This window comes from Homarus americanus, unplaced genomic scaffold (assembly GCF_018991925.1).
Source record: "Homarus americanus isolate GMGI-L3 unplaced genomic scaffold, GMGI_Hamer_2.0 scaffold22250, whole genome shotgun sequence".
In the NCBI taxonomy this organism is placed as follows: Eukaryota; Metazoa; Arthropoda; class Malacostraca; order Decapoda; family Nephropidae; genus Homarus; species Homarus americanus.
The window spans coordinates 2575869-2599845 of record NW_024741189.1 but is presented as its reverse complement, the minus strand read 5'-3'; the positions used below and the strand labels follow the sequence as shown (position 1 = coordinate 2599845).

Genomic DNA, 23977 nt, shown 5'->3' with positions numbered 1-23977 from the left:
GGAGGTATGTGTTGGTGGTGTTGGAGGGTGTGTGTTGATGGTGTTGGAGGGCGTTTGTGTTGGTGGTGTTGGAGGGTGTATGTTGGTGGTGTTGGAGGTGTGTGTTGGTGGTGTTGAGGCTGTGTGTTGGTGGTGTTGGAGGTGTGTGTTGGGTGGAGTTGCGGAGGGTGTGTTGGCGTTGGAGGTGTTTTGTGTTGCTGGTGTTGGATGGTTTGTGTTGGCAGGTGTTGGGAGTGTTTTGTGTTGCTGGTGTTGATGGTGTGTGTGTTGGGGTGTTGGATGGTGTGTGTTGGTGGTTTTGGAGGGTGTGTGTTGGGTGGTGTTGGTGGTGTTGGGGCTGTTGTGTTGCAGGTGTTGGTGGTGTTGGAGGTGGTTGTTGGTGGTGTTGGAGGATGTTGGGGTGTTGGATGATGGGTGTGTTGGTGGTTTTGGAGGGTGTGTTGGTGGTGTTGGAGGTGTTGTTGGTGGTGTTGGAGGTTGTTGTGTTGGATGGTGTGTGTTGGTGGTTTGGAGGTGTGTTGGTGGTGTTGGAGGTGTGTGTTGGTGGTGTTGGATGGTGTGTGTTGGTGGTGTTGGAGGGTGTGTTGGTGGTGTTGGATGGTGTGTGTTGGTGGTGTTGGAGGGTGTGTGTTGGTGGTGTTGGAGGGTGTGTGTTGGTGGAGGGTGTGTGTTGGTGGTGTTGGATGGTGTGTGTTGGAGGGTGTTTGTGTTGGTGGTGTTGGAGGGTGGGTGTTGGTGGTGTTGGGCGTTGGGGTGTTGGATGGTGTGTGTTGTGGTGGTTTTGGAGGGTGTGTTGGTGGTGTTGGGTGTTGTTACTGGTTTGAGAGGTGTTGTTAGTGGTGTTGGAGGTGTGTGTTGGTGGTGTTGGAGGGTGTGTTGGTGTTGGAGGGTGTGTTGGTGGCGTTGGAAGGTGTGTGTTGGTGGTGTTGGATGGTGTGTGTTGGGTTTGTGTGTTGGTGGTGTTGGAGGGTGTGTTTTTGTGGTGTTGGAGGGTGTGCTTTGGTGGTGTTTGAGGCTGTGTGTGGTGTTGTAGGGTGTGTGTGGGTGGTGTTGGAGGTGTTTGGTGGTGGTGTTGGGTGGTGTATAGGTGGTGTTGGAGGGTGTGTGTGTTGGTGGTGTTGGAGGTGTATTGGTGGTGTTGGAGGGTGTGTTGGTGGTGTTGGAGGTGGTGTATTGGTGGTGTTGGAGGTGTGTTGGTGGTGTTGGAGGTATTTGTGTTGGTGGTGTTGGATGGTGTGTGTTGGTGGTTGTGGAGGTATGTGTTGGTGGTTGTGGAGGGTGTGTGTTGGTGGTGTTGGAGGTGTTTGTGTTGGTGGTGTTGGAGGGTGATTGTATAGGTGGTGTTGGAGGGTGTTGGTGGTGGTGGAGGGTGTTTGTGTTGGTGGTGTTGGATGGTGTGTGTTGGTGGTTGTGGAGGGTATGTGTTGGTGGTGTTGGAGGGTGTTTGTGTTGGTGGTGTTGGAGAGTGTGTGTTTGTGGTGTTGGAGGGTGTGTGTTGGTGGTGTTGGAGGGTGGTGTATTGGTGGTGTTGGAGGTGTGTTACTTTGGTGTTGGAGGTGTGTATTTGGTGGGTGTGGAGGTGTGTTGGTGGTGTTGGGGTGTTTGTGTTGGTGGTGTTGGATGGGTGTGTGTTGGGTGTTTTGTGGAGGTATGTGTTGGTGGTGTTGGAGGTGTGTGTTGGTGGTGTTGGAGGTGTTTGGGTTTGGTGGTGTTGGAGGGTGTGTTGGTGGTGTTGGAGGTGTGTGTTGGTGGTGTTGGAGGCGTTTGTGTTGGTGGTGTTGGATGGTGTATGTTGGTGGTGTTGGAGGCTGTGTGTTGGTGGTGTTGAAGTCTGTGTGTTGGTGTTGGATGGTTTGTGTTGGTGGTGTTGGGTGGTGTGGTGGTGTTGGAGGGTGTATTATTGGTGGTGTTGGAGGTGTGTATTGGTGGTGTTGGAGGGGTGTGTTGGTGGTGTTGGAGGTGGTGTATTGGTGGTGTTGGAGGGTGTGTGTTGGTGGTGTTTGAGGGGTGTGTTGGTGGTTTGGAGGGTGTTGTGTTGGGTGGTTTTGGAGGGTGTTGTGTTGGTGGTGTTGGAGGTGTTTGTGTTGGTGGAGGGTGTTTGTGTTGGTGGTGTTGGAGGGTGTGTGTTGGTGGTGTTGGAGGTGTTTGTGTTGGTGGTGTTGGTGGGTGTATTGGTGGTGGCGGGTGATTGGTATTGGTGGTGCTGAGGGGTGTGCTGGTGGTGTTGAGGCGTTTGTGCTGGTGCTGGATGGTGTGTGCTGGTGGTCAGGATGGCATGCGTCGGTGGTGCCGAGTGGCGTTTGTGTTGGTGGTGTTGAGGCGTGTGTTTTGTGTGGTGCTGATGGGCGTGCGTTGGTGGTGTTGAGGGTGATTGGTACTGGTGGTGCTGGAGGCGTGTTGGTGGTGCTGAGGGTGTGCTGGTGGTGCTGGTAATGCGTTTGAAGCGGTGGTGCTGACGGTGCGTGCTCGGTGGCTTGCAGGAGTGGCATGTGCTGGTGGTAAGTGATGGGCATGCGCTGGCGGTGCTGATGCGCTCAGCCGATGGTGCTGGAGGGGCGTGTGGTTGGTGGTGTTGAGGGTGTGGTTGGTGGTGTTGATAAGTGTGTTGGTGGTGCTGATGGGCTGGAAGCCTGGTGGTGCTGGATGGTGCATGTTGGTGGTGCTGGAGGCCGTGTGTTGGCGGTGTTGAATGTGTGCTGGTGGTGCTGGAGGTGTGTTGCGAGTTGATGCGGCGTTTGTGCTGGCTGGTGCTTGGACGGTGTGTGTTGGTGGTGCTGGGATGGTTTGTGCTGGTGGCGTTGAGGGCGGCTGGTGGCGCTGGAGGGCGTGGCTGGTGGTGTTGATGTGTTGGTGGTTGTGGAGGGTATGTGTTGGTGGTGTTGGAGGGTGTGTTGGTGGTGTTGGAGGGTGTGTTGGTGGCGCTGGAGGGGTGTGTGTTGGTGGTGCTGGAGGGTGTGTGTTGGTGGTGCTGGAGGGTGGTGTTGGTGGTCAGGAGGGCGGGCGGTGTTGGTGTGGTGTTGATGGGTGTTGCGGTGCTGGAGGCTGCTCTTGTGTTGGTGGTGTTGGGATGGTGTATGCTTGCGGGGTTGGAGGCTGTGTGTTGGTGGAGCTGGAGGCGTGCTGGCGTTGAGGCGTTTGTGTTGCTGGTGTTGATGGTGTGTGTTATGGTGCTGGATGGTTTGTGTTGGTGGTGCTGGAGGGTGTGTGTTGGTGGTGCTGGAGGCCAGTTGGTGGTGTTGGATGGTTTGTGTTGGTGGTGTTGAGGGTGTGTGCTGGTGGTGTTGAGGGTGTTTGTGTTGCTGGTGCTGATGGTGTGTTGGTGGAGTTGAGTGTGTGTTGGTGGTGTTGGAGGCTGTGTGTTGGTGGTAAGTGAAGTCTGTGTGTTGGTGTGCTGGAGGGTGTGTGTTGGTGAGCTGGAGGGTGTTTGTGTTGCTGGTGTTGATGGTGTGTAAGCTGGTGGTTTGAGGTGTGTTGGTGGTGTTGAGTGGCGTTTGTGCTGCTGGAAGCTGGGATGGTTTGTGTTGAGGTGCTGGAGGGTGGTTGTTGGTGGTGCTGGAGGACGTTGGGGGTGTTGACGGTGTGTGTTATGGTTTTGGGAGGGCGTGTTGGTGGTGTTGGAGGGTGTGTGTGCTGGTGGTGCTGGAGGGTGTGTGTTGGTGGTGTTGAGGTGTGCTGGTGGTGCTGGAGGGTGTGCTGGATGGTGTGTGCTGGTGGTGCTGGAGGGTGTGGTGGTGTTGGAGTGTGTTGGTGGTGCTGGCGTGTGCTGGTGAGTGCTGGAGGTGTGCTGGTGGTGTTGATGGTGTGTGTTGGGGGTGTTTGTGCTGGTGGTGTTGATGACGTGCCGCTGGTGCTGGAGGGTGGTGATGATGCTGGATGCGTGCTTCAGGTGTTGGGAGGCGTGTTGGTGGTGTTGTTGGTGTTGGAGGTGTGTGTTGGTAGTGCTGGAGGTTGTGCGTTGGTGCTTGCTGGAGGGGCGTTGTTGGTGCTGGAGGGCGTGTGTTGCAGTGTGTGGGGCGTCGCTGGTGGTTGGTGCTGGCGGCAGGTTGGTCGTGTTGCGGTGAATTTTGTGGTGTTGAAGTGGTTGTGTGTTGGTGTTGTCGGAGTGTGTGTTTTTGTGGTGTTGAGGCCGTGTGGTGTTGTAGGGTGTGTGTGGGTGGTGCTGGAGGGTGTGTGTGGTGGTGCTGGAGGGCGTGTGTGGTGTTGTAGGGGTGTGTGGGTGGTGCTGGGAGGGTGTGTGTTGGTGGTGTTGGAGGTGTTGGTGGGTGTGTTTTGTGGTGTTGGAGGCCGTGTGGTGTTGTAGGGTGTGTGGGTGGTGTTGAGGGTGTGTGTGTTGGTGGTGTTGAGTGGGTGTGTGGGTGGAAGCAGGGTGTGTGTTTGTGGTGTTGAGGGGTGTGTGTTGGTGGTGCTTGGTGGTGTTGGAGGGTGATTGCATGGTGTGTTGGAGGGCGATAGTGCATTGGTGGTGTTGAGGTGTGTGTGTTGGTGGTGTTGGAGGTGTGTGTTGGTGTGGAGGGTGTGGTGTTGGTGGTGTTGGAGGGTGTGTGTGTTGGTGGTGTCTCGAGGGCGTGATGGCGGTGTTGGAGGGTGTTTGTGTTGGTGGTGTTGGAGGTGTGTGCTGGTGGTGTTGAGGGCGTGCTGGTGGTGTTCGAGGGTGTGTTGGTGGTGTTCAGGCGTGCTGGTGGTGTTGATGGTGTGTGCTGGTGGTGTTCGAGGGTAAAGGCTGGTGGTGCTGGATGGTGTTGGTGGTGTTGGAGGGTGTAAGCTGGTGGTGTTGGAGTGGTGTGTGTTGGTGGTGTTGAGTGTGTGTGCTGGTGGTGTTCGAGGGTGCTGGTGGTGTTGGAGTGGGCGTGTGTTGGTGGTGCTGGAAGGTGTGTTGGTGGTGTTGGAGGTTGTGTTGGTGGTGTGCAGAGGGTGTTTGTGTTGGTGGTGCTGGAGGGGTGTGTGGTTGGTGGTGTTCGAGGGTGTGTATGGTAAAAGCTGGATGGTGTGTTGGTGGTGCTGGAGGGGTGTGTGTTGGTGGTTTGGAGGGTGTGTTGGTGGTGTTGGAGGGTGTGTGTTGGTGGTGCTGGAGGGTGTGTGCTGGTGGTAAGTTCGAGGGTGTGTTGGTATTTGAGTGGCGTGTGTTGGTGGTGCTGAGGGGCGGTGAAGTTGGGTGGTGTTGAGGGTGTGTGTTGGTGGTTTGGAGGGTGTGTGTTGGTGGTGTTGAGGGTGTGTTGGTGGAAGCTGGAAGGTGTGTGTTGGTGGTGCTGGAGGGTGTGTGCTGGTGGTGTTGATGGTGTGTGTTGGTGGTGTTGGAGGGTGTGTTGGTGGTTTGGAGGGCGTGCTGGTGGTGTTGAGGGTGTGTGTTGGTGGTGTTGGAAGGTGTGTGTTGGTGGTGTTGGAGGGTGTGTGTTGGTGGTGTTGGAAGGTGTGTGTTGGTGGTGCTGGAGGGTGTGTGCCGTGGTGCTGGAGGGTGTGTGTTATGGTCTCGAGCGTGTTGGTGGTGTTGAGTGCGGCGTGTGTGTTGGTGGTGTTGGAGGTGTGTGTTATGGTGTTGGCTGCGTGCTGGTGGTGTTGAGGGTGGTGTTGGTGGTGTTGGAGGTGTGTAAGCAGTGGTGTTCGAGGTGTGTTGGTGGTGTTGGAAGATGTGTGTTGGTGGTGTTGAGGTTGTGTTGGTGGTGTTGGCGGCGTTTGTGTTGGTGGTGTTGGAGGGGTGTGTGTGTTGGTGGTGTTGATGGCGTGTGTTGGTGGTGTTGAGTGGGTGTGCTGGTGGTGCTGGCGTGTGTTGGTGGTCAGGAGTGTGTGTTGGTGGTGCTGAGGTGATTGTATTGGTGGTGTTGATGCGTGTTGGTGGTGCTGGAGGTGTGCTGGTGCAGGAGGGTGTGTGTGTTGCAGGCGGAGTGTGTTGGCAGGTGTTGATGGTGCGGTTGTGGTGGTGCTGGAGGGTGTGTGTTGGTGGTGTTGGCGGGTGTGTGTGTTGGTGGTGTTGAGGGTGTGGGTGCTGGTGGTGCAGGAGGGTGTGTGTTGGTGGTGCCGAGGGTGTCGTTGGTGGTGCTGGAGGGTGTGTTGGTGGTGTTGAAGGTGTAAGGTTTTAGTGGTGCTGGAGGGTGTGGTGTTGGTGGTGTTGAGTGTGCGTTGGTGGTGTTGAGGGTGTGTGTTGGCGGTGTTGCTGAGTGTGTGTGTTGGTGGTGCGGTTTTGGTGTTGTTGGAGTGTGCGTTGCGGTGTTGGAGGCAAAAGGATGAAGTGCTGATAAGTGTGTGTTGGTGGTGTTGAGCGTGTGTGTTAAAGTGGTGCGTTTTGCTGGAGTGTGTGTTGGTGTGCTGAGGTGCGTGTTGATGGTGTTGAGGTGTGTGTTGGTGGTGTTGGAGTGTGTGTGTTGCGTGGTTTGCGTTGTTTTTTTTGGAGGTGGGGTTGGTGGTGCTGGAGGGGTGTGTTGATGTGCTTGGTGTGTGCTGGAGGGCGTGTGTGTTGGTGGTGCTGGAGCGTGTGTGTTGATGGTGTTGAGGGCGTGTGTTCATGCGTTGGAGTGGTGTGTGTTGGTGGTGCTGGAGTGTGTGTTGGTGGTGTGTTTTGGTGTTGCCGGAGTGTGTGTGTTGGTGGTGCTGGAGTGCGTGCTGATGGTGTTGACGGTGTGTGTTGGTGGTGTGCTGGAGGGTGTGTGGCTGGTGGTGCTGGAGGGTGTGCTGGTGGTGTTGGAATGCGTGTGTTGGTGGTGTTGAGGGTGTGTGTTGGTGGTGCTGGATGGCGTGGTTGGTGGTGCTGGAGTGGCGTGTGCTGGTGGTGTTGAGGGTGTGTTGGTGGTGTTCGAGGGTGTGTTGGTGGTGCTGAGTGGGGGTGTGTGTGTAGGTGGTGTTGGAAGGTGTAAAAGCCGGGTGGTGTTGGAGGTTGTGCTGGTGGTGTTGGAGTGCGTGTGTTGGTGGTGTCGGAGGCGATTGTATTGGCGGTGCTGGAGGCGTGTGTTGGTGGTGCTGGAGGGGCGTGTTGGTGGTGCTGGAGTGTGTGTTGGTGGTGTTGGGAGGGTGTGTTGGTGGTGTTGGAGGGTGTGTGCTGGTGGTGTTGGGCTGCGTGTGTTAGTGGTGTTGAGGGTAAAGCTGGTGGTGCTGGAGGGTGTGTGTTGGTGGTGTTGAGGGTGTGTGTTGGTGGTGTTGGAGGGTGTGTGCTGGTGGTGTTGGAGGGTGTGTGTTGGTGGTGTGTTTTGGTGTTGTTGGAGTGTGTGTGTTGGGTGGTGTTGAGGGTGTGGATGGTGTTGGAGGGTGTGTGTTAGTGGTGTTGGAAGGTGTGTGTTGGTGGTGTTGAGGCAGGTGTTGGTGGTGTTGGAGTGTGTGTTGGTGGTGTCAGAGTGTGCGTTGGTGGTGTGCTGGAGTGCGTGTGTTGGTGGTGCTGGCGGCGTGTGCTGGTGGCGTTGGAGCGTGCGTTCGTGGTGTTGGAACGTGTGTTGGTGGTGCTGGAGGGTGTGTTGGTGGTGTTGGAGGTGTGTGTTGGTGGTGTTGAGGGTGTGTGTTGGTGGTGTTGGAGGGTGTGTGCTGGTGGTGTTGGGCTGCGTGTGTTGGTGGTGTTGGAGGTCAGGTTATGGTGTTGAGGGTGTTAGTGTTGGAAGGTGTGTGTTGGTGGTGTTGGAGGGTGTGTGTTGGTGGTGTTGGAGGGGTGTTCAAGTGATGTTGAGTTTTGTTGTTCTAACACACACACACTACCTACACACACCTACCACACACACACACATGCACACTCAGACACACACACACACACATAGACACAACACACACACACACACACACACACACACACACACACATAGACACAACACACACACACACACACACACACACACATGCACACTCAGACACACATGCACACTCAGACACACACACACACACACACACACACACACACACACACACACACACACACACACACACACACATGCACACTCAGACACACACACACACATAGACACAACACACACACACACACACACACACACACACACACACACACACACACACACACACACACACACACACATGCACACTCAGACACACACATATTTCATACACACACACACACACACACACACACACACACACACACACACATAGACACAACACACACACACACCGAGAATTAAGACAACAGCATCAAGTGAGGTCTTGTTGTGTAGATACCTAATGGTGATATAAACAAAAGCTGGGTCATACAGAATTGTGGCTTTATGATAGTGGATAAAAAGTGACCTTTATTTAATGGAAAAGCACCAAGGATAAAATCAGTGTCAAACCTTTCCTTGTGGTCCACTGAGTGTGAAATAACCAATGGCAGCAATTTTAGGTGTGGCTTTCCCCCTCCATTCACACCTTGGGCCTCTTTAGTTATTTGTATTCTAACGCTTATCCATGATGACAGACCTTATTTGAAAGCCCATATTGAGAAATACATTAATATCGATTCAAAAATATACTTTCGTGTTAATATGAACACATGAAATAATACTTGAACTGCTCCTTGTGTGGCCTGCTCTGACAGTACTGCTGAAGCTCACTGAGGCGTTGAACAATATAATATAATTATCATGGTACTGTACTGTACATAAATAAAAATGTACACCGCAATTGGATGTTCTCTTGAGTACATTGCTGTCCTCACTTTACCAGTTGGATCAGTTTGATCAGCCCTTTTCCAAGGCCTTGTCACCAATAGGAGGCTCTTTTGAGTTGATTACCAAGTGTCTTAGTGCACTGGGGTAAAGAGGCACAGTTGATCTTCTTGACTCTGACCAGAGGTTCCTTCTCATTACCACCACTCATGTGTAGGAAGGCCTTGTATCTTGCCTCATTTATATTGGAAGTTTTTAACCCATACAGTGAGCAGACAAAGCTAGTAACACCTTGAACATAAACTTTCTCAGACTTAAGAGATCACAATGCAAATCACATGACTGAGCTCCCTCTGCTTCAAACTGCTCAAAGGGCTTCACTTTGCCCTTCTATGAAAAAGCATGGTTGTAAAAATCACAATCTGTGGTGGCCTGAAGCCCCAACAGTGCTTCCAGTGGAGTCAAATGCTTTTCCTCGAGACTGGTAACCTTGCGGAGGTTGGCCGACCCGTAGTCCTTGATGATACTGAGTCATTCCATCCTTCCGACTAACCCAAGAAGAATGATGAGGACGTCTGTGTCAGTAGATCTCACCAGTATATTTCCTGTAACAGTGTTCTCTGTGTCTGCCTCCTCGTGCTGACCTTGGAGATGATTGGGTTCCAGGGTTTGTCATTTTCTTCCTCACTGTTTTTCATCTCCGTGCACTTTCCACCATGTGAGATGTACATGGTTTTTCTGTTAATGATTAGCCCATATTGGGGCTTCTTCCACTCCTCCATAAGGAAATGGGCAAACTCTTCCTTAAATGCACCATTTTTGAGGATCTCCATTCCACCTTGTCTCTGGACCTGGTCCAGCCCAGTAATGACAAATACATGATGAATACCTGAACCACGCATACTTCACTCATAATCTTTAATGGATGGGGACCGGTACTTGTCAAATACCACGTGGATCTGAGTCTCCCACATACCTTTATCAGAAGATCCCTGGCCTTAGTGTCATATGTGGACTCGCTGTGTTTCAAGATAATTTCATGGAGGGGCGTTGCCACCGTCAGTTATAGTGGCCTTGATTGGGGGAAGATCACTATCCATAGGTACAACTTGTTGTTTACTTTCAAGAGTTTTTGTGAGGTTAGCTTTATCTGTGTAAGAGGTTCATCACTTTGAATAAGAAAACTGCAGTAATAGGATAACTCAATATATATTTGCAAGTTAACTGTGTCTCATGTCTTTGTTGCAACAACCAAGATTCTTCCAAAGATGTCCCTTATTCCTTTAGCTGTATTTTCTCTCTGGAATGTAGATTTTGTCTCATTTACATTCTCTGCAGCAAAATTCAGCTTCTTGATTCTTGGCACTATACTCAAGAAATCGTGTACTATCGAGTGCACATTCACCTTCAAATTTTAGTCAAAGTTTCACACATACCGATGTGTCAAGAAGAGATTTATCTGCTTAAGTCCTTTGCTTTCCCAAGTGATGACACATGAATAAGGGAAGCTGGAGAATCTGGTGCAAATGGGTTGCAAGAACAGCTGAAGCTCTTGGCAAGGGCATCCATGTCAGCATTGTCACGCTGAATTTTCCATTTATTTAGCTGATTTGTTGGTTCCTCTCCAACTTGGAGACCAACCATTTGATGGAGCTCTGACAGGACCATGATTGAGAGTGACTGACCACCTTCTGAAGGCACTCACAGTTTCTGTTTATCTAAGGTCTAAGTCAGCTGCGTATCTTGCATAGGATTTACTTGTTCTTCAAATGGAGAGTGCACCAGCTTGCAGAATCTAGCGGGTATGGGGATAAATTTATCTGAGTTTGTGGAGAAAGAGAGAACTTCTTAGGGCAGTTCAAAGTGAAATGCCACTTCAATCACACTTGGAGGAGTATGGATGTAGTAGTCCAGCATTGTTGTTGATTGTGTACACCTCTCGATACACCCTGTTAATGAGAATTATATATAGCAGGCCAATGGCTATTTGTTCTTTCATACTGTCTGTTGATGACATGGTGGAGAAGCCTTCATATCTGTTCTTGAGATTCTAGATTAGAGATTCTCAACAACAGTTTCACAATATTTGTGATTAAATTACTGTTGGACCTCATTTCTTATTATAGCGTTACCTCCTCATCTGTTATTGAATGAAGGAACTTAGAAGATCTCGTTCCATCACCGTAATAATTTGGTGGATTTGGTACATATGTTGTAAAATTTACCTTCCTTGAATCAAGTAAATGACCCCTCGGCAAGATACTGCATCAGTGAGAAGGTACTCAATCCTGGAGTCAGCCAGGGAAATGACCACGACACGGCTCGCTCCAAGATGGAATTTCCCATAATATGATGGGTTTATCTAAAGCTGGAGTTTATAGAGCTTGAATGGGGTATACACTAGGGCTACACTGGAGATCATATGTTATGATGCCATATTTCTAGTTTTGTTTCCTCTGCCACTTTTGAGTGAAACGCACCATAGTTCCCTGTACCCTCGTTCTTCATTGGTGTGGCTGGGGAGATAGGGTCCATGTATGTGATCACAGTTTGAGGAAGATCATCTGCCTGAACTGGAAAATGAGAAAGTGAAGATTGGCCTTCTGGGTAAAGGGGCTGAAGCAGCCATATGTAATTGAGGCCCTTTGGATGGAGATAAGCAATCTCTATCACATCAGTGGTTGGGGTCAGCTTAAACTGGGCCCGTTCTCTGGTGTAACTTCATTCTGTTCGCAAATTCCCACCATTGAGTGCAGTGTGTTCCAGTGTTGACATCATAGTTGTCCCAGGTGCACACTGAGATATAAGAAAAATGTAAAGATTTATATCTATTGTTTATATTTTTCTTGTATTTTGGATGGCCCCAAATCCAATGAGTGAAACTTCTCTATAAGTAAATAATTCAGACCAGTGTGCCTTTATTGAGTTATTTCCTTTAGTTTTATTGATACATAGGCCTTCCTCAAAAAAATGTAAACAGACGTTTTCACTGAAAATGTACTGGGGAGTCAGGTTCATTGGGTGACTTATTCAGTAGTCATTAGTTGTCATTGAAATTAAGGGATAGTGCAAGATTGGGTGTTACTGGCGGGGGAAAGCCACTGGTAAAATTGCTGCCATTGGTTATTTCACACTCAGTGGACCACAAGGAAAGGTTTGACACTTTGATTTTTATCCTTGGTGCTTTTCCATTAAATATGCCACTTTTATCACTTTCAGGGGTAAAGCCACATCCCAGACCAGCAGCAATCCATTTTTAGAATGTCGGGTGAGGGCCTTCTGAATGGGACCAAACATTTTTGGCGTCTTTTTGCATGAATAAAACCCTCTGGGCTCCGGTCTATGAGGGGCGCTTGACACTCTTTCCTTTATCTCTAATTACCCACACCTTTCTTCTGCTCCCATATTTTATAATATTATTGCTTTTAATGTTGAAGGGTTACAACTCTGCTCATTATACTTATCACAATCTCCTTAAAATATTTCAAATTTTGTTTTTTATTCAAGACATCTTCAGGCCAGAGACCCACTAATCCCACCCAAGAAATTTGACCTGACATTCCATCAGAAGGTCAGTATTATGAGACTCACTAATCCCCACATGGCTCCATGTGGTGAAATACCCCTCTTTGCTGTAACACACAACTTCATTCCGCCTTTATCTTATAGATTTTTGGTTTTCAGATACATTTGTTAGCAAACTTTTAGATAAGCTTTCTGGTTATGGTAAAAGAAATGGGTTTCTTTAATTAGAACTTATTTACAGACTCCGTTAGTTTAGACTCAGGAAAGCGTCCCCAACGCAGAAATGTTCTGGGGGAAGTGGGCTAGTGTCTGAGTGTGCAAGATGTCTAGTTTAGACAATCGGAAACTTTTCCCAGTAACGGAAAGATTCTGGGATGAGGAATTTTTCCGGGTTTGAGAAAGTCGTCTGGTTACCCAGAAATCTCTCATGGCGGAGTAGTCATTGTTCCACAGAACACCTCAAATGATAAGTATTGCTTGTTATTAACATTTGCTTAAGAGTTTAAGCTGCGTTGCTTACGTGCAGTTGGTGGTCTCTGATTGGTAGTGCGTCTTCTCTGGCAGGGTCCTGTGCTGTAAAGGCAAAAATATAAATTTTAAGTTGAAAATTTGGGGTCTTTTTATATGTAGTTACCTTGCGCAGTATATTCTGGTGAAACACACTCAGTTCTTGATTTATTTACTCTTGATAATGTTAAAATTTATAATCTGAGATGGAATGATGTAGAAATGTAGAATTTTTTTCATTCCACTGTTTGAAATTGTTATGTGTTTGAACCCTGCCCTATAAGTCACACTTGGGGAATGGTAGAAATGTAGAAAGTTGTGTTATCATTTAAATAACTGCTCTCAGTCTTGATAAACAGAGGTGTTGTGATATTTATATAATGACTCGCCACATTCAAGCGAATTTATTCCTACAGGCGGAGAAGAGAAAGATACAGAGAGATGGCAGGACCCCGAGGTCAACAGAGAGATAGGATTATGGTGTCAGGTGAGATACCCGTAGGTCCACCATCCTCTGGTCCTCACTCCCACCAGCGACCTACCATGGCACCTGGCCAAGGACCTGTGAACCCCCCTGTTAGTAATGTGACCTTAGACGGTGGACCTCGAGCACAGCAGCCTCACCCATCCTTCGCTGCCACTTAATGCAGCAAAGACGCTTTGGGCAGAGGTGTGCAGTACAGCACCAAGGCGTCAGTAGCGTAGAAGCATGACTCCATCTGGCCCAAGTCCAGTCAATAACAGTGAATGTTCAAGTATGCCTTCGCTTACTACCATGGTTCCGATGGGCCCCTCGTCGGGACCCCCCGCTGGACCTCCGCCTGGGTAATAATGGGCCCAGTTCGTTTGACCATGAGCTCATCTCCTCAACAACAACCGGCTCAGCCACAAATGGCACCACACATGACTCAAGCTACCCCAAGTAAGTGTCGGCCCGAGGATCTATGCATGTGTTCGGACACTGATAGAATTTTGTCGTAAGTGCGTTTGTCAGAAATGTCTTATGGTTATGAAAAAAAAAACAATGTTTATGGGCAGCCTTATTATTTAAGATTGGTGTTTTCAGGGTATTGGGTGACTAAGAATGCTCGGCCAGGGCAGGAATGCTCCGTCCGTAGCTCCGCCACCGCCGTGCCTGGCCACCCTCCTCCTCCTTACCCTAGATCCCAGGTAAAATAAATTTGGCATGATGAGGCCTTGAGAAGCTTTCCTTGTTGTGGTTGGCAGGATGTTGCCTGGTGCAGGGATGGTTATTCTTTTCATCATTTTTCTTGTTTGCCCTTGTCTCTATTATCGGAGCCTGTTTATCTAAAACTGCCCTTATCTGCATGAGGATTTGTTTGTTGTGCTTTTTTGTATTTTACAGAGTGGATTTAAGCTTTAGTGGCAAAATCTGATGTGTAATAATAATAATCAGGTGCTGAAGAAATAAGTAATGGGTTTAAATGTTACCTGAAACATTACTCCTTGATGGGTTACAGGGCATCATGCAGTTTCTTATGTGCAAGTTTGGACTAAATAACAGTATTAGTTGTTAGAGAGAACATGTTCATTTTTGCGAAGTGTAACCTGCTATTTCCTATATCCAAGGGATATTTCTGTGATATCTAGTTCATATCCTGTGGGGGAATGAGGAAGGGAAGTGTCTCTTCAGTTATACGTACACGTACATTTAATGTTATCTACAGGGTTCATTTGTACAACTTTCACACTGCACTCAGGGGTTTAGTAGAAGGTGATACACAGAAAATGAGAGGTGGCTTCCTGTACACTGAGCAAGGAATGAAACTGTGGTTATATAAATGTGCTCATATTGTGATGCAAGAAATGAGAGAGGTCCCAGTAGGTCCTCTAAACACCCTTGTCTTAGGGATGACTTTAATAATGTCAGTAATTATTGTGTGTGTGTGTGTGTGTGTGTGTGTGTGTGTGTGTGTGTGTGTGTGTGTGTGTGTGTGTGTGTGTGTGTGTGTGTGTGTGTGTGTGTGTGTGTGTGTGTGTGTGTGTGTGTGTGTGTGTGTGTGTGTGTGTGTGTGTGTGTGTGTGTGTGTGTGTGTGTGTGTGTGTGTGTGTGTGTGTGTGTGTGTGTGTGTGTGTGTGTGTGTGTGTGTGTGTGTGTGTGTGTGTGTGTGTGTGTGTGTGTGTGTGTGTGTGTGTGTGTGTGTGTGTGTGTGTGTGTGTGTGTGTGTGTGTGTGTGTGTGTGTGTGTGTGTGTGTGTGTGTGTGTGTGTGTGTGTGTGTGTGTGTGTGTGTGTGTGTGTGTGTGTGTGTGTGTGTGTGTGTGTGTGTGTGTGTGTGTGTGTGTGTGTGTGTGTGTGTGTGTGTGTGTGTGTGTGTGTGTGTGTGTGTGTGTGTGTGTGTGTGTGTGTGTGTGTGTGTGTGTGTGTGTGTGTGTGTGTGTGTGTGTGTGTGTGTGTGTGTGTGTGTGTGTGTGTGTGTGTGTGTGTGTGTGTGTGTGTGTGTGTGTGTGTGTGTGTGTGTGTGTGTGTGTGTGTGTGTGTGTGTGTGTGTGTGTGTGTGTGTGTGTGTGTGTGTGTGTGTGTGTGTGTGTGTGTGTGTGTGTGTGTGTGTGTGTGTGTGTGTGTGTGTGTGTGTGTGTGTGTGTGTGTGTGTGTGTGTGTGTGTGTGTGTGTGTGTGTGTGTGTGTGTGTGTGTGTGTGTGTGTGTGTGTGTGTGTGTGTGTGTGTGTGTGTGTGTGTGTGTGTGTGTGTGTGTGTGTGTGTGTGTGTGTGTGTGTGTGTGTGTGTGTGTGTGTGTGTGTGTGTGTGTGTGTGTGTGTGTGTGTGTGTGTGTGTGTGTGTGTGTGTGTGTGTGTGTGTGTGTGTGTGTGTGTGTGTGTGTGTGTGTGTGTGTGTGTGTGTGTGTGTGTGTGTGTGTGTGTGTGTGTGTGTGTGTGTGTGTGTGTGTGTGTGTGTGTGTGTGTGTGTGTGTGTGTGTGTGTGTGTGTGTGTGTGTGTGTGTGTGTGTGTGTGTGTGTGTGTGTGTGTGTGTGTGTGTGTGTGTGTGTGTGTGTGTGTGTGTGTGTGTGTGTGTGTGTGTGTGTGTGTGTGTGTGTGTGTGTGTGTGTGTGTGTGTGTGTGTGTGTGTGTGTGTGTGTGTGTGTGTGTGTGTGTGTGTGTGTGTGTGTGTGTGTGTGTGTGTGTGTGTGTGTGTGTGTGTGTGTGTGTGTGTGTGTGTGTGTGTGTGTGTGTGTGTGTGTGTGTGTGTGTGTGTGTGTGTGTGTGTGTGTGTGTGTGTGTGTGTGTGTGTGTGTGTGTGTGTGTGTGTGTGTGTGTGTGTGTGTGTGTGTGTGTGTGTGTGTGTGTGTGTGTGTGTGTGTGTGTGTGTGTGTGTGTGTGTGTGTGTGTGTGTGTGTGTGTGTGTGTGTGTGTGTGTGTGTGTGTGTGTGTGTGTGTGTGTGTGTGTGTGTGTGTGTGTGTGTGTGTGTGTGTGTGTGTGTGTGTGTGTGTGTGTGTGTGTGTGTGTGTGTGTGTGTGTGTGTGTGTGTGTGTGTGTGTGTGTGTGTGTGTGTGTGTGTGTGTGTGTGTGTGTGTGTGTGTGTGTGTGTGTGTGTGTGTGTGTGTGTGTGTGTGTGTGTGTGTGTGTGTGTGTGTGTGTGTGTGTGTGTGTGTGTGTGTGTGTGTGTGTGTGTGTGTGTGTGTGTGTGTGTGTGTGTGTGTGTGTGTGTGTGTGTGTGTGTGTGTGTGTGTGTGTGTGTGTGTGTGTGTGTGTGTGTGTGTGTGTGTGTGTGTGTGTGTGTGTGTGTGTGTGTGTGTGTGTGTGTGTGTGTGTGTGTGTGTGTGTGTGTGTGTGTGTGTGTGTGTGTGTGTGTGTGTGTGTGTGTGTGTGTGTGTGTGTGTGTGTGTGTGTGTGTGTGTGTGTGTGTGTGTGTGTGTGTGTGTTGACAATTCCTTACAGAAAGAGCTAGCAAGAGTAGGAGAGAGGAACACCACTGTTGTTAACACAGCACAAGAAAAAAAACAGAAATCGTATAATTTTGTGAGCTGCTTAGGAGTTTGAGGTGAACCACAGACAAGGGTTGTAACTGTTATGGTAATGTACTTCTCTCGTGCCCCATGTGTACACCTGGATGAGTTACTCTGCATCATGAGAGACAGTACTGTATAAACATTAGCCTCATAAGTGGTGAGAAATATATAGCTTCTGCTGTTTGTTTGTGGTTAAATGGATGGTATTTTGTTTTTATCATAATGCTTTTTATGTGTAAAACACCATTTGCTATCGCGAGGCTTCACTTCTCGCCAGTGAGGGTGGGATGGTGTTCTCTGCATGCCCAAGGACTGGCACACTTTCATCTACCTATACATGTATACTAAAGAAAATCCATGGTGAATCCTTTAAAGTTAAATCTTTTGATATGGTAATAAGTCTCAATGTGTTTTGCATCAGCAGAGAGTTATGGTGTTGTGGTTGACTTTTGGTATACCCTCTTCTTTTTATATTATTACTGGGATGATGATGCTGAGGAAGATAGCTTGATGGACGGTAGACTCTAGTAAGTGATTCACTTTTTTATATTAACCCCACACCCTTGTTTGTGTTGATTGAGACAGCTATGGAACACTTAGCCACAAAATCCAGTTAAGTTTAGCATAGGATAAAGAAGCATTTATATTGGGAAATGTGAGAGGCATTAAGTGGTTCACATTATTATATGGAACTGTCTGTTAGTTGAGCTGATATTCAAACTAATTGTTTGGAATGCCTGGCACTTAACTGAGGAGTTTTTATCAGGTGAAGAATAAATGTGTTTTGTTATTGTAAAGAGTGAGTGTGTGGTGCAGCCTGTTGTATGACTCTAACATTATCCACAGAGAGTGAGATGGTTTATGGATGCTACTGACACAGGTTATGTATGAGTGTGTGTGTGTTGTGACAAACTAGCTAAACATCTCTATGTGTAGAGGATAAGATGACAGTTAACACAGAATTATGCTCTCAGCTGGTCTTGATAAACACAAGCAATTAAGAATGCTCTGCTTCTCAATGTTGCCTTTCGTCTTGGGTCTAGTAGTAATGGGCTCATTTGCCTGGAAAATATATCGTGTATGCCACATCTTCTTAAAAACTGGCTATGAAATGTCTCAAAGATGTCTCTTAACCTTTATGGTATTCTGTTCAGTTGAGATGACCTGCAGTTGAACACCTCTTGAGTAACTCTTATGTAAATTGAAGGACTTTGTGCTATACTTTGATATCATATTTAGTTTATGGACATTTATTATAATAGTGTTGCCTACATTATGTGAGCTACATTGAACCACAGTCGGATTAACCCAATCAACAGTAATGTAGCAGTCATGCAATCACTCTTGTTTTTTCTCTTGTGAAGTGCTCACCCACTTGAAGTTGCACCATAATGCCACCATATATGTAGGACTTGTGTGACAAAGCTGTGTGTGTGTGTTTTTCCACACTATAAATTTTGATTATTCATTTTGACATTTTGGTATAAAAAAAATGTATTCCACCAGTGTGTGAGTGTTCATAGTTTGTAATGTGCACCATAGTTCAGTATCACAATATAAAATACTGTAAAATCCCAAAGACCCTTCTCCAAAGTCTTCTCCAAAGTCTTCTCCAAAGACCCTTCTCCAAAGTCTTCTGAATGATAGTATAAATTCTTGTCTCTTATATTAATCATAGCTCTGAGGTTTGTCTCTTGATGCCCCTATAAATTGTTCACTCATCATGCCACTGGGTTGTACATTGTTGCCAGTATTTCTTTAGTCATGACAACAAGGGTATCCTTTGTCACTAATTTAGTTCCCCTGTGGAAGTGTTCACAGTCCCTCTGATGTGTTGTTAGACCTGACAGTCAAGATAACCTTATATACAGTACCTCCTGCACACTGTGTACAACACCACATGAGACTAGTTCCCTGCCATGCCACTTACATCAAGCCAAAGTGACCTTTTAAGTACCAGACACACTCAATATGACAGATTCCCACCACATGCCATGCTGGACCACTCATTAAGGCAAGAATTCCCCTACACCAACATTACCTGTCAGACCATAGTACAAGATACTGTACACAGATATAATAGAGGAATGTTTAGTCTTCAAGGATGGGAAGATAAATTATAATCTTGGTGCCGTGTATATTCCTTACATTATATAAGATGTGTAGTCTTGGTAGAAATATTATGAACAGAGAGATTAATAAGATACAGTATATGATAATTTTGTCATATATACTACTATAAGAGTTTGCACATACATCTAATCTGTACCAAAATCTGATTTCATCCTCATTTAGATAATTGAACTTTTAAAATACTTATATACTTATTTCTAAGATTTTGGGAAGTATGAATTAAGGATTCCACAAAATGATTAGAATTAAAATTTCACCAAATATGAAGATACTAATAACAGTGAGAGGATTGATTGCATAAATAAGACTTGATAAAAGTATCTGTTTCTTCTGACTGCCGTTGTTACATAAATGCATTTTAGCTGTATTGTGGAAACTTCATTAAGACTGTGCGAGGGACGCTCAAGTCCCCTTCTTCAGTACAGTATATGATGACTTAAGATTGTTGGAAACATGTGTGGCTACTATGGTCCTGTATATCTTTTCTCAGGTTTTTGAGCCCCTTTTTCTTAAGTTGTAGGAATGCCATGCTATAATGTATTAAGATCCTTTACTCCTAGCAGTTAAGTAACCTCTTTACTATGAATTATGCTTTGTGATAATGCATTTACTCAGTCTATAAAGATTAACAGTATTAGATGATACTAAGGCATGATTGTGTAGTGTTCTTATTAACCAGGATATGTAAGGACTGCAGTAGTTTTGAGTATTCTACTTTCAGACACACAGAAAATAACTTCATTCCAATTTTTTCCAAGTGATGTAATCTTTGTTTCCAAGACTTACTGAAACATCATTCATACTTGATCAAAAATCACAGTGAGAAAGTCTGTCTATTGTGTAGAAGTTGGTTTACTGTGTGGGTCTGGCAGTTGACAGTGGTGGTGGTGAAGGTGGTGGTAATGGTGGTGGGTTACCTCCCAGGTGATGGTGAGTGAGGGTTTGATGGTGAGGGGACCCATGGCAGGCAGTGTGGGCTCCCCCATGGGGGTCGGGGGGCCACCACCGCCACCCATGATGCGGCCCGGCCCACACCACCCAGCCATGATGGGTCCAGGACCCTCAGTGGTGATGGGTGGGCCTCGCCTACCTCCACACATGGGTCATGGTCCCCCCGGGGGCCACCCACACCTGCCCACAGGGCCACCGTCCATGGGTCCACCCGGCCCTCATGGCCCCCATGGCCCCCATGGTCCATCCGGCCCTCATGGCCCAATGCTGCCGCCACAGCCACTCAGGCGACCACTACTACTGCAGGTGAGACTAACAGCACCCGGCTGCGCTAATTGTTGCACCCACCCACCCACCATGGCTGTTGTGGTCCCCATCCCTCTCCCATGTTGTACTGTACAGTATAGCTCTCCATGTTGTTCAGTCTTTATTTATGTGATACTCATAATGCTCTTATTGTGCGGTTCCACGTGACAACCCTCACCAGTGTGTTCGGCTTATCATTGCACCTCTCGCTCTTTTTTCCAGAAGTCCGTTTACTTTTTTAAGTCTGAGACACAATTATATCTAGTCAAAGCACCTTACCCTTTACCAGCTGATTATTATGGTCCAGTGAATACAATAAAGGCATACATCATGATCATTACAAAAAAATTAAATATTCTTCAGGCTTTGAATGTTGCTTAAGGAGAATTTTTTGTGAAAACCTTCCATAACTTGAAACTTTCACATTTATTACATGTAAAAAAGAGTAAAATATTTATACAGTGTAGATGATCATTTCTCTTCATGACCACATGATGTAAAGAGCATTAATTCCTCTTGATTCGTCTTCTTTTCAGAACTTATACCAAGATGAGGTATGGAGCAGGTAGCTTTTTTGTGCTTAATTTTTATTACAAGTTTATTTATATGGTATACTACTGGCACCCATACATACTTAAGAGTTTCAAAGATAAGAGTTAAGGGTGCCAGCAACATTGTGGCTCACTTGAGGTGCAATAAGTAGAGACTGAGGTCATAATGGTGTAGGATTGTGTCAAGTAGTTTTTCCCTCATAATGTGTCAACAAGTCATTATTATTGTTGTTCCAGTCCAACTGTTGATGGGAGTATATCATGGCCCCAGAACTGTGTGATGGGCAACAGTGTGTACAGTATAGAAAAACTCTCAGATGGGTTTCTCTTCTGATAACATGAAGCATAGTTTTATAATGCCTTCGTGTATGTTGCTTGCTTTCATATTGTACACCTACAGTGATTTATTTGTATATACAGTGATCCCTCGGTTAATGAATGCCTCGGTTAACGAATTACCTTCCATAAGAATCTTCATTTCGGTTAGCAAACAAAAATTTGGTTAACGAAATTCTTACAAAAATGTTTCGACATGCTTTGGCTTGCTCACCAGCTGGAAGATTAGTCCGCCAATACAGAAATCGGTTCTAGGGCTTACATTCGTTAAAATTGGAGTAAATATCAAGAAGGTTGTACTATTCAATAATTTTCCAAGTTTTATATTAAAATTTTTAGTAATTTTAACACTTATTTCACATAATTGCAGTACAGGGAACTAGTTTTTGGTGTGCCCATCAGCCACTTAACTCACCCACCAAGGCCTCAGTTTGTGTCTCTGTTCAGTGGAGGAAACATCTTGCTTGTGGCTCTCTTGAACACAGAGTATTTTTACATTTTTACAGTACAATTATTGGTCATTCTGAAATTTATTTAACATATTGACAATATATAGTGCAGTGCAGTGTTGATTTAAAGAAAATAATCTTTAATCTTGAATTACACCAAGTGAACTTAAAATTTTATGGGTGAAATGACGGCATCAAGCATGGGGTGATTTCTCCTCCACCCCCACTTCCTTCTCTTCTCCCTTCTCCTCCACCCCCACTTCCTTCTCTTCTCCCTTCTCCTCCACCCCCACTTCCTTCTCTTCTCCCTTCTCCTCCACCCCCCCTCTCTCTCCCTTCTCCTCTCTTCTCTTCTCCTTCTCTTCCACCCCCACTCTCCTTCCTTCCTTCTCCTCCACCCTTCCTTCTCTTCTCTTCTCCTCCACCCCCACTTCCTTCTCTTCTCCTTCTCTTCCACCCCACTTCCTTCTCTCTCTCCCTTCTCCTCCCTCCCACTTCCTTCTCTTCTCCCTTTCTCCCCCACCCCCACTTCCTTCTCTTCTCCCTTCTCCTCTTCTCTCTTCTCCCTTCTCCTCCACCCCACTTCCTTCTCTTCTCCCTTCTCTTCCACCCCCCACCTCCCACCCCCTCTTCTTCTCTTCTCCCTTCTCCTCCACCCCACTTCCTTCTCTTCTCTCCTTCTCCACCCCCACTTCCTTCTTCTCTTCTCCCTTCTCCTCCACCCCACTTCCTTCTCTTCTCTCCTTCTCCTCCTCCCCCACTTCCCTCTTCTCCCTTCTCCTCCACTTCCTCTTCTTCTCCCTTCTCCTCCCACCCCTTCCTTTTCCTTCTTCTCCTCTTCTCCTCCACCCCCTTCCTCTTTCCTTCTTCTCCTTCTCCTCCTTCTCCTCCACCCCCACTTCCTTCTCTTCTTCCCTTCTCCTCCACCCCCACTTCCTTCTCTTCTCTTCTCCCACCCCCACTCCTTCTCCTTCTCTCTTTCCCACCTCCTCCACCCCCTTCTTTCCCTTCTCTTCCCTATTCCACCCCCACTTCCTTCCTCCCTCCTCCACCCCACTTCCTTTCTTCTCCTTCCCTCCACCCCCACTTCCTTTCTCTTCTCCCTTCTCCTCCACCCCCACTTCCTTCTCCCCTTCTTCCACCCCACCTCTCTCCTCTCCTCCACCCCCACTCTTCCTTCTCTTTCTCCCTTCTCCTCCACCCCCACTTCCTTCTTTCTCTTTCTCCCTTCTCCTCCACCCCTCCTTCTTCTCCCTCCTCCACCCTTCTTTCTCTCCCTTTCTCCTCCACCCCCACTTCCTCTCTTCTCCTTTTCCTCTTTCCTCCTCCACTCCCCACTTCCTTCTTCTCCCTTCTCCTCCACCCCATCTCCCATCATCATCATCAACCAGGAACCTTCTACATACTCACCTCAAAGTAAGTGTACTTTACTGCATTTTTTTTACTTTGTATATAATTTTCGGTGAGCTGGAACCATTACCCAAAATCCCATTGAAACAATGGTTTCGTTAAAATTTTGGTTAACTATATATATATATCTATAATCTATATTGTATATATAACATGTGTGTATATATATATATATATATATATATATATATATATATATATATATATATATATATATATATATATACATATATATATACATATATATATACACATATATACACACACACTCCTCTGTTTACTAAAATTAAATTTTGTTTGCGTATGAATTTGCTGCATATTTTACTCGGCTGATTGTTAAAGATTTTGAGTTGAAAAAATGAACCTACCCGGTACACAAAATTGACATTGATGTTAAGTACTCCAAGTTGTATTAGTTGCCATCAAGTTGTTTATACAAATTATTGTTAGTCATCAAGAACATTGATATAAGTAAAAAGTTTCTGTAAAGAAAACAATACATACAGGGATTCTTATTGACTGTACTGTACAGCAGAAAGTCGAAACATTTATTGAAGGTAGACTGCAACACAAAGGTTATGTCAGGGACCAAAGCTTTACACCTGTTGTTAAGACACAACAGGTGTAAATTCACTTTCATAAGTAACTTTGGGTATAAGAATGTGGTAATGGGGTGAGAAAAAGTATTTGTAATCCTACTGACACATATATGAATATTCTAATGGATGCTGTAACATAGTTGTATGTTAATTTGGGTTAACAAAATAGCTCACCTCTTGTTTAAGTGGTGTTTGATACCCCAGTCTAAGAGGGCCATTCATTTAGGAGACTACAGTAGCCATGTTATTTAACAGCACGGAGATGAGTTAGAGACTAAGAGTAGGTGTTCTAATAGGAAGATAATGGTGTAGGAAAATAGTGAAGATTAGAAGCATCAGTTGAGCACATCATCATAACACAAATGAGCTAATTAGAAGACAATCAGTGATGATAGTATTTCATAGAACATTAATTAAAGGATAAAATATTCAGCTGTAAGACCCATGATAAAGTACAGTAGGTTGACAACATTTTGATCAAGTTTACATAGTCCTTAGTTGGTGGCCATGGTAGTTAGCTGTAGGGACTGTGACCATGGTAGTTAGCTATAGGGACTGTGACCATGGTAGTTAGCTGTAGGGACTGTGGCCATGGTAGTTAGCTGTAGGGACTGTGACCATGGTAGTTAGCTATAGGGACTGTGACCATGGTAGTTAGCTGTAGGGACTGTG

The 23977-nt window shown here is 46.7% G+C and overlaps 2 protein-coding genes across 8 annotated transcripts in view; both read left to right on the top strand.

The window, feature by feature from the left end:
- Positions 1-13237, top strand: part of LOC121875638 (activating signal cointegrator 1 complex subunit 2 homolog) — a 29656-nt gene extending 16419 nt beyond the window's left edge. For both annotated transcript variants that reach the window (XM_042380248.1, XM_042380249.1), the window contains exon 3: positions 13019-13237. The gene's annotated coding sequence lies outside the window, so the exon portion shown is untranslated. The remainder of the gene's footprint in view (positions 1-13018) is intronic.
- A 487-nt stretch (positions 13238-13724) lies between these two features.
- LOC121875635 (histone-lysine N-methyltransferase 2D-like) overlaps positions 13725-23977 on the top strand; it is a 55025-nt gene continuing 44772 nt past the window's right edge. For 2 of the 6 annotated variants that reach the window (XM_042380246.1, XM_042380245.1), the window contains exon 1: positions 13725-13772. Coding sequence is in view for 3 of the 6 variants with exons in the window: in XM_042380242.1 (XP_042236176.1) it covers positions 19631-19960 (330 nt within the window). In the remaining 3 variants the exon portion in view is untranslated. Of the gene's footprint in view, positions 13773-16469; positions 19961-23977 lie in introns of those variants that run through there. The other 4 variants (XM_042380244.1, XM_042380243.1, XM_042380242.1 and 1 more) reach the window with 3 other exon arrangements.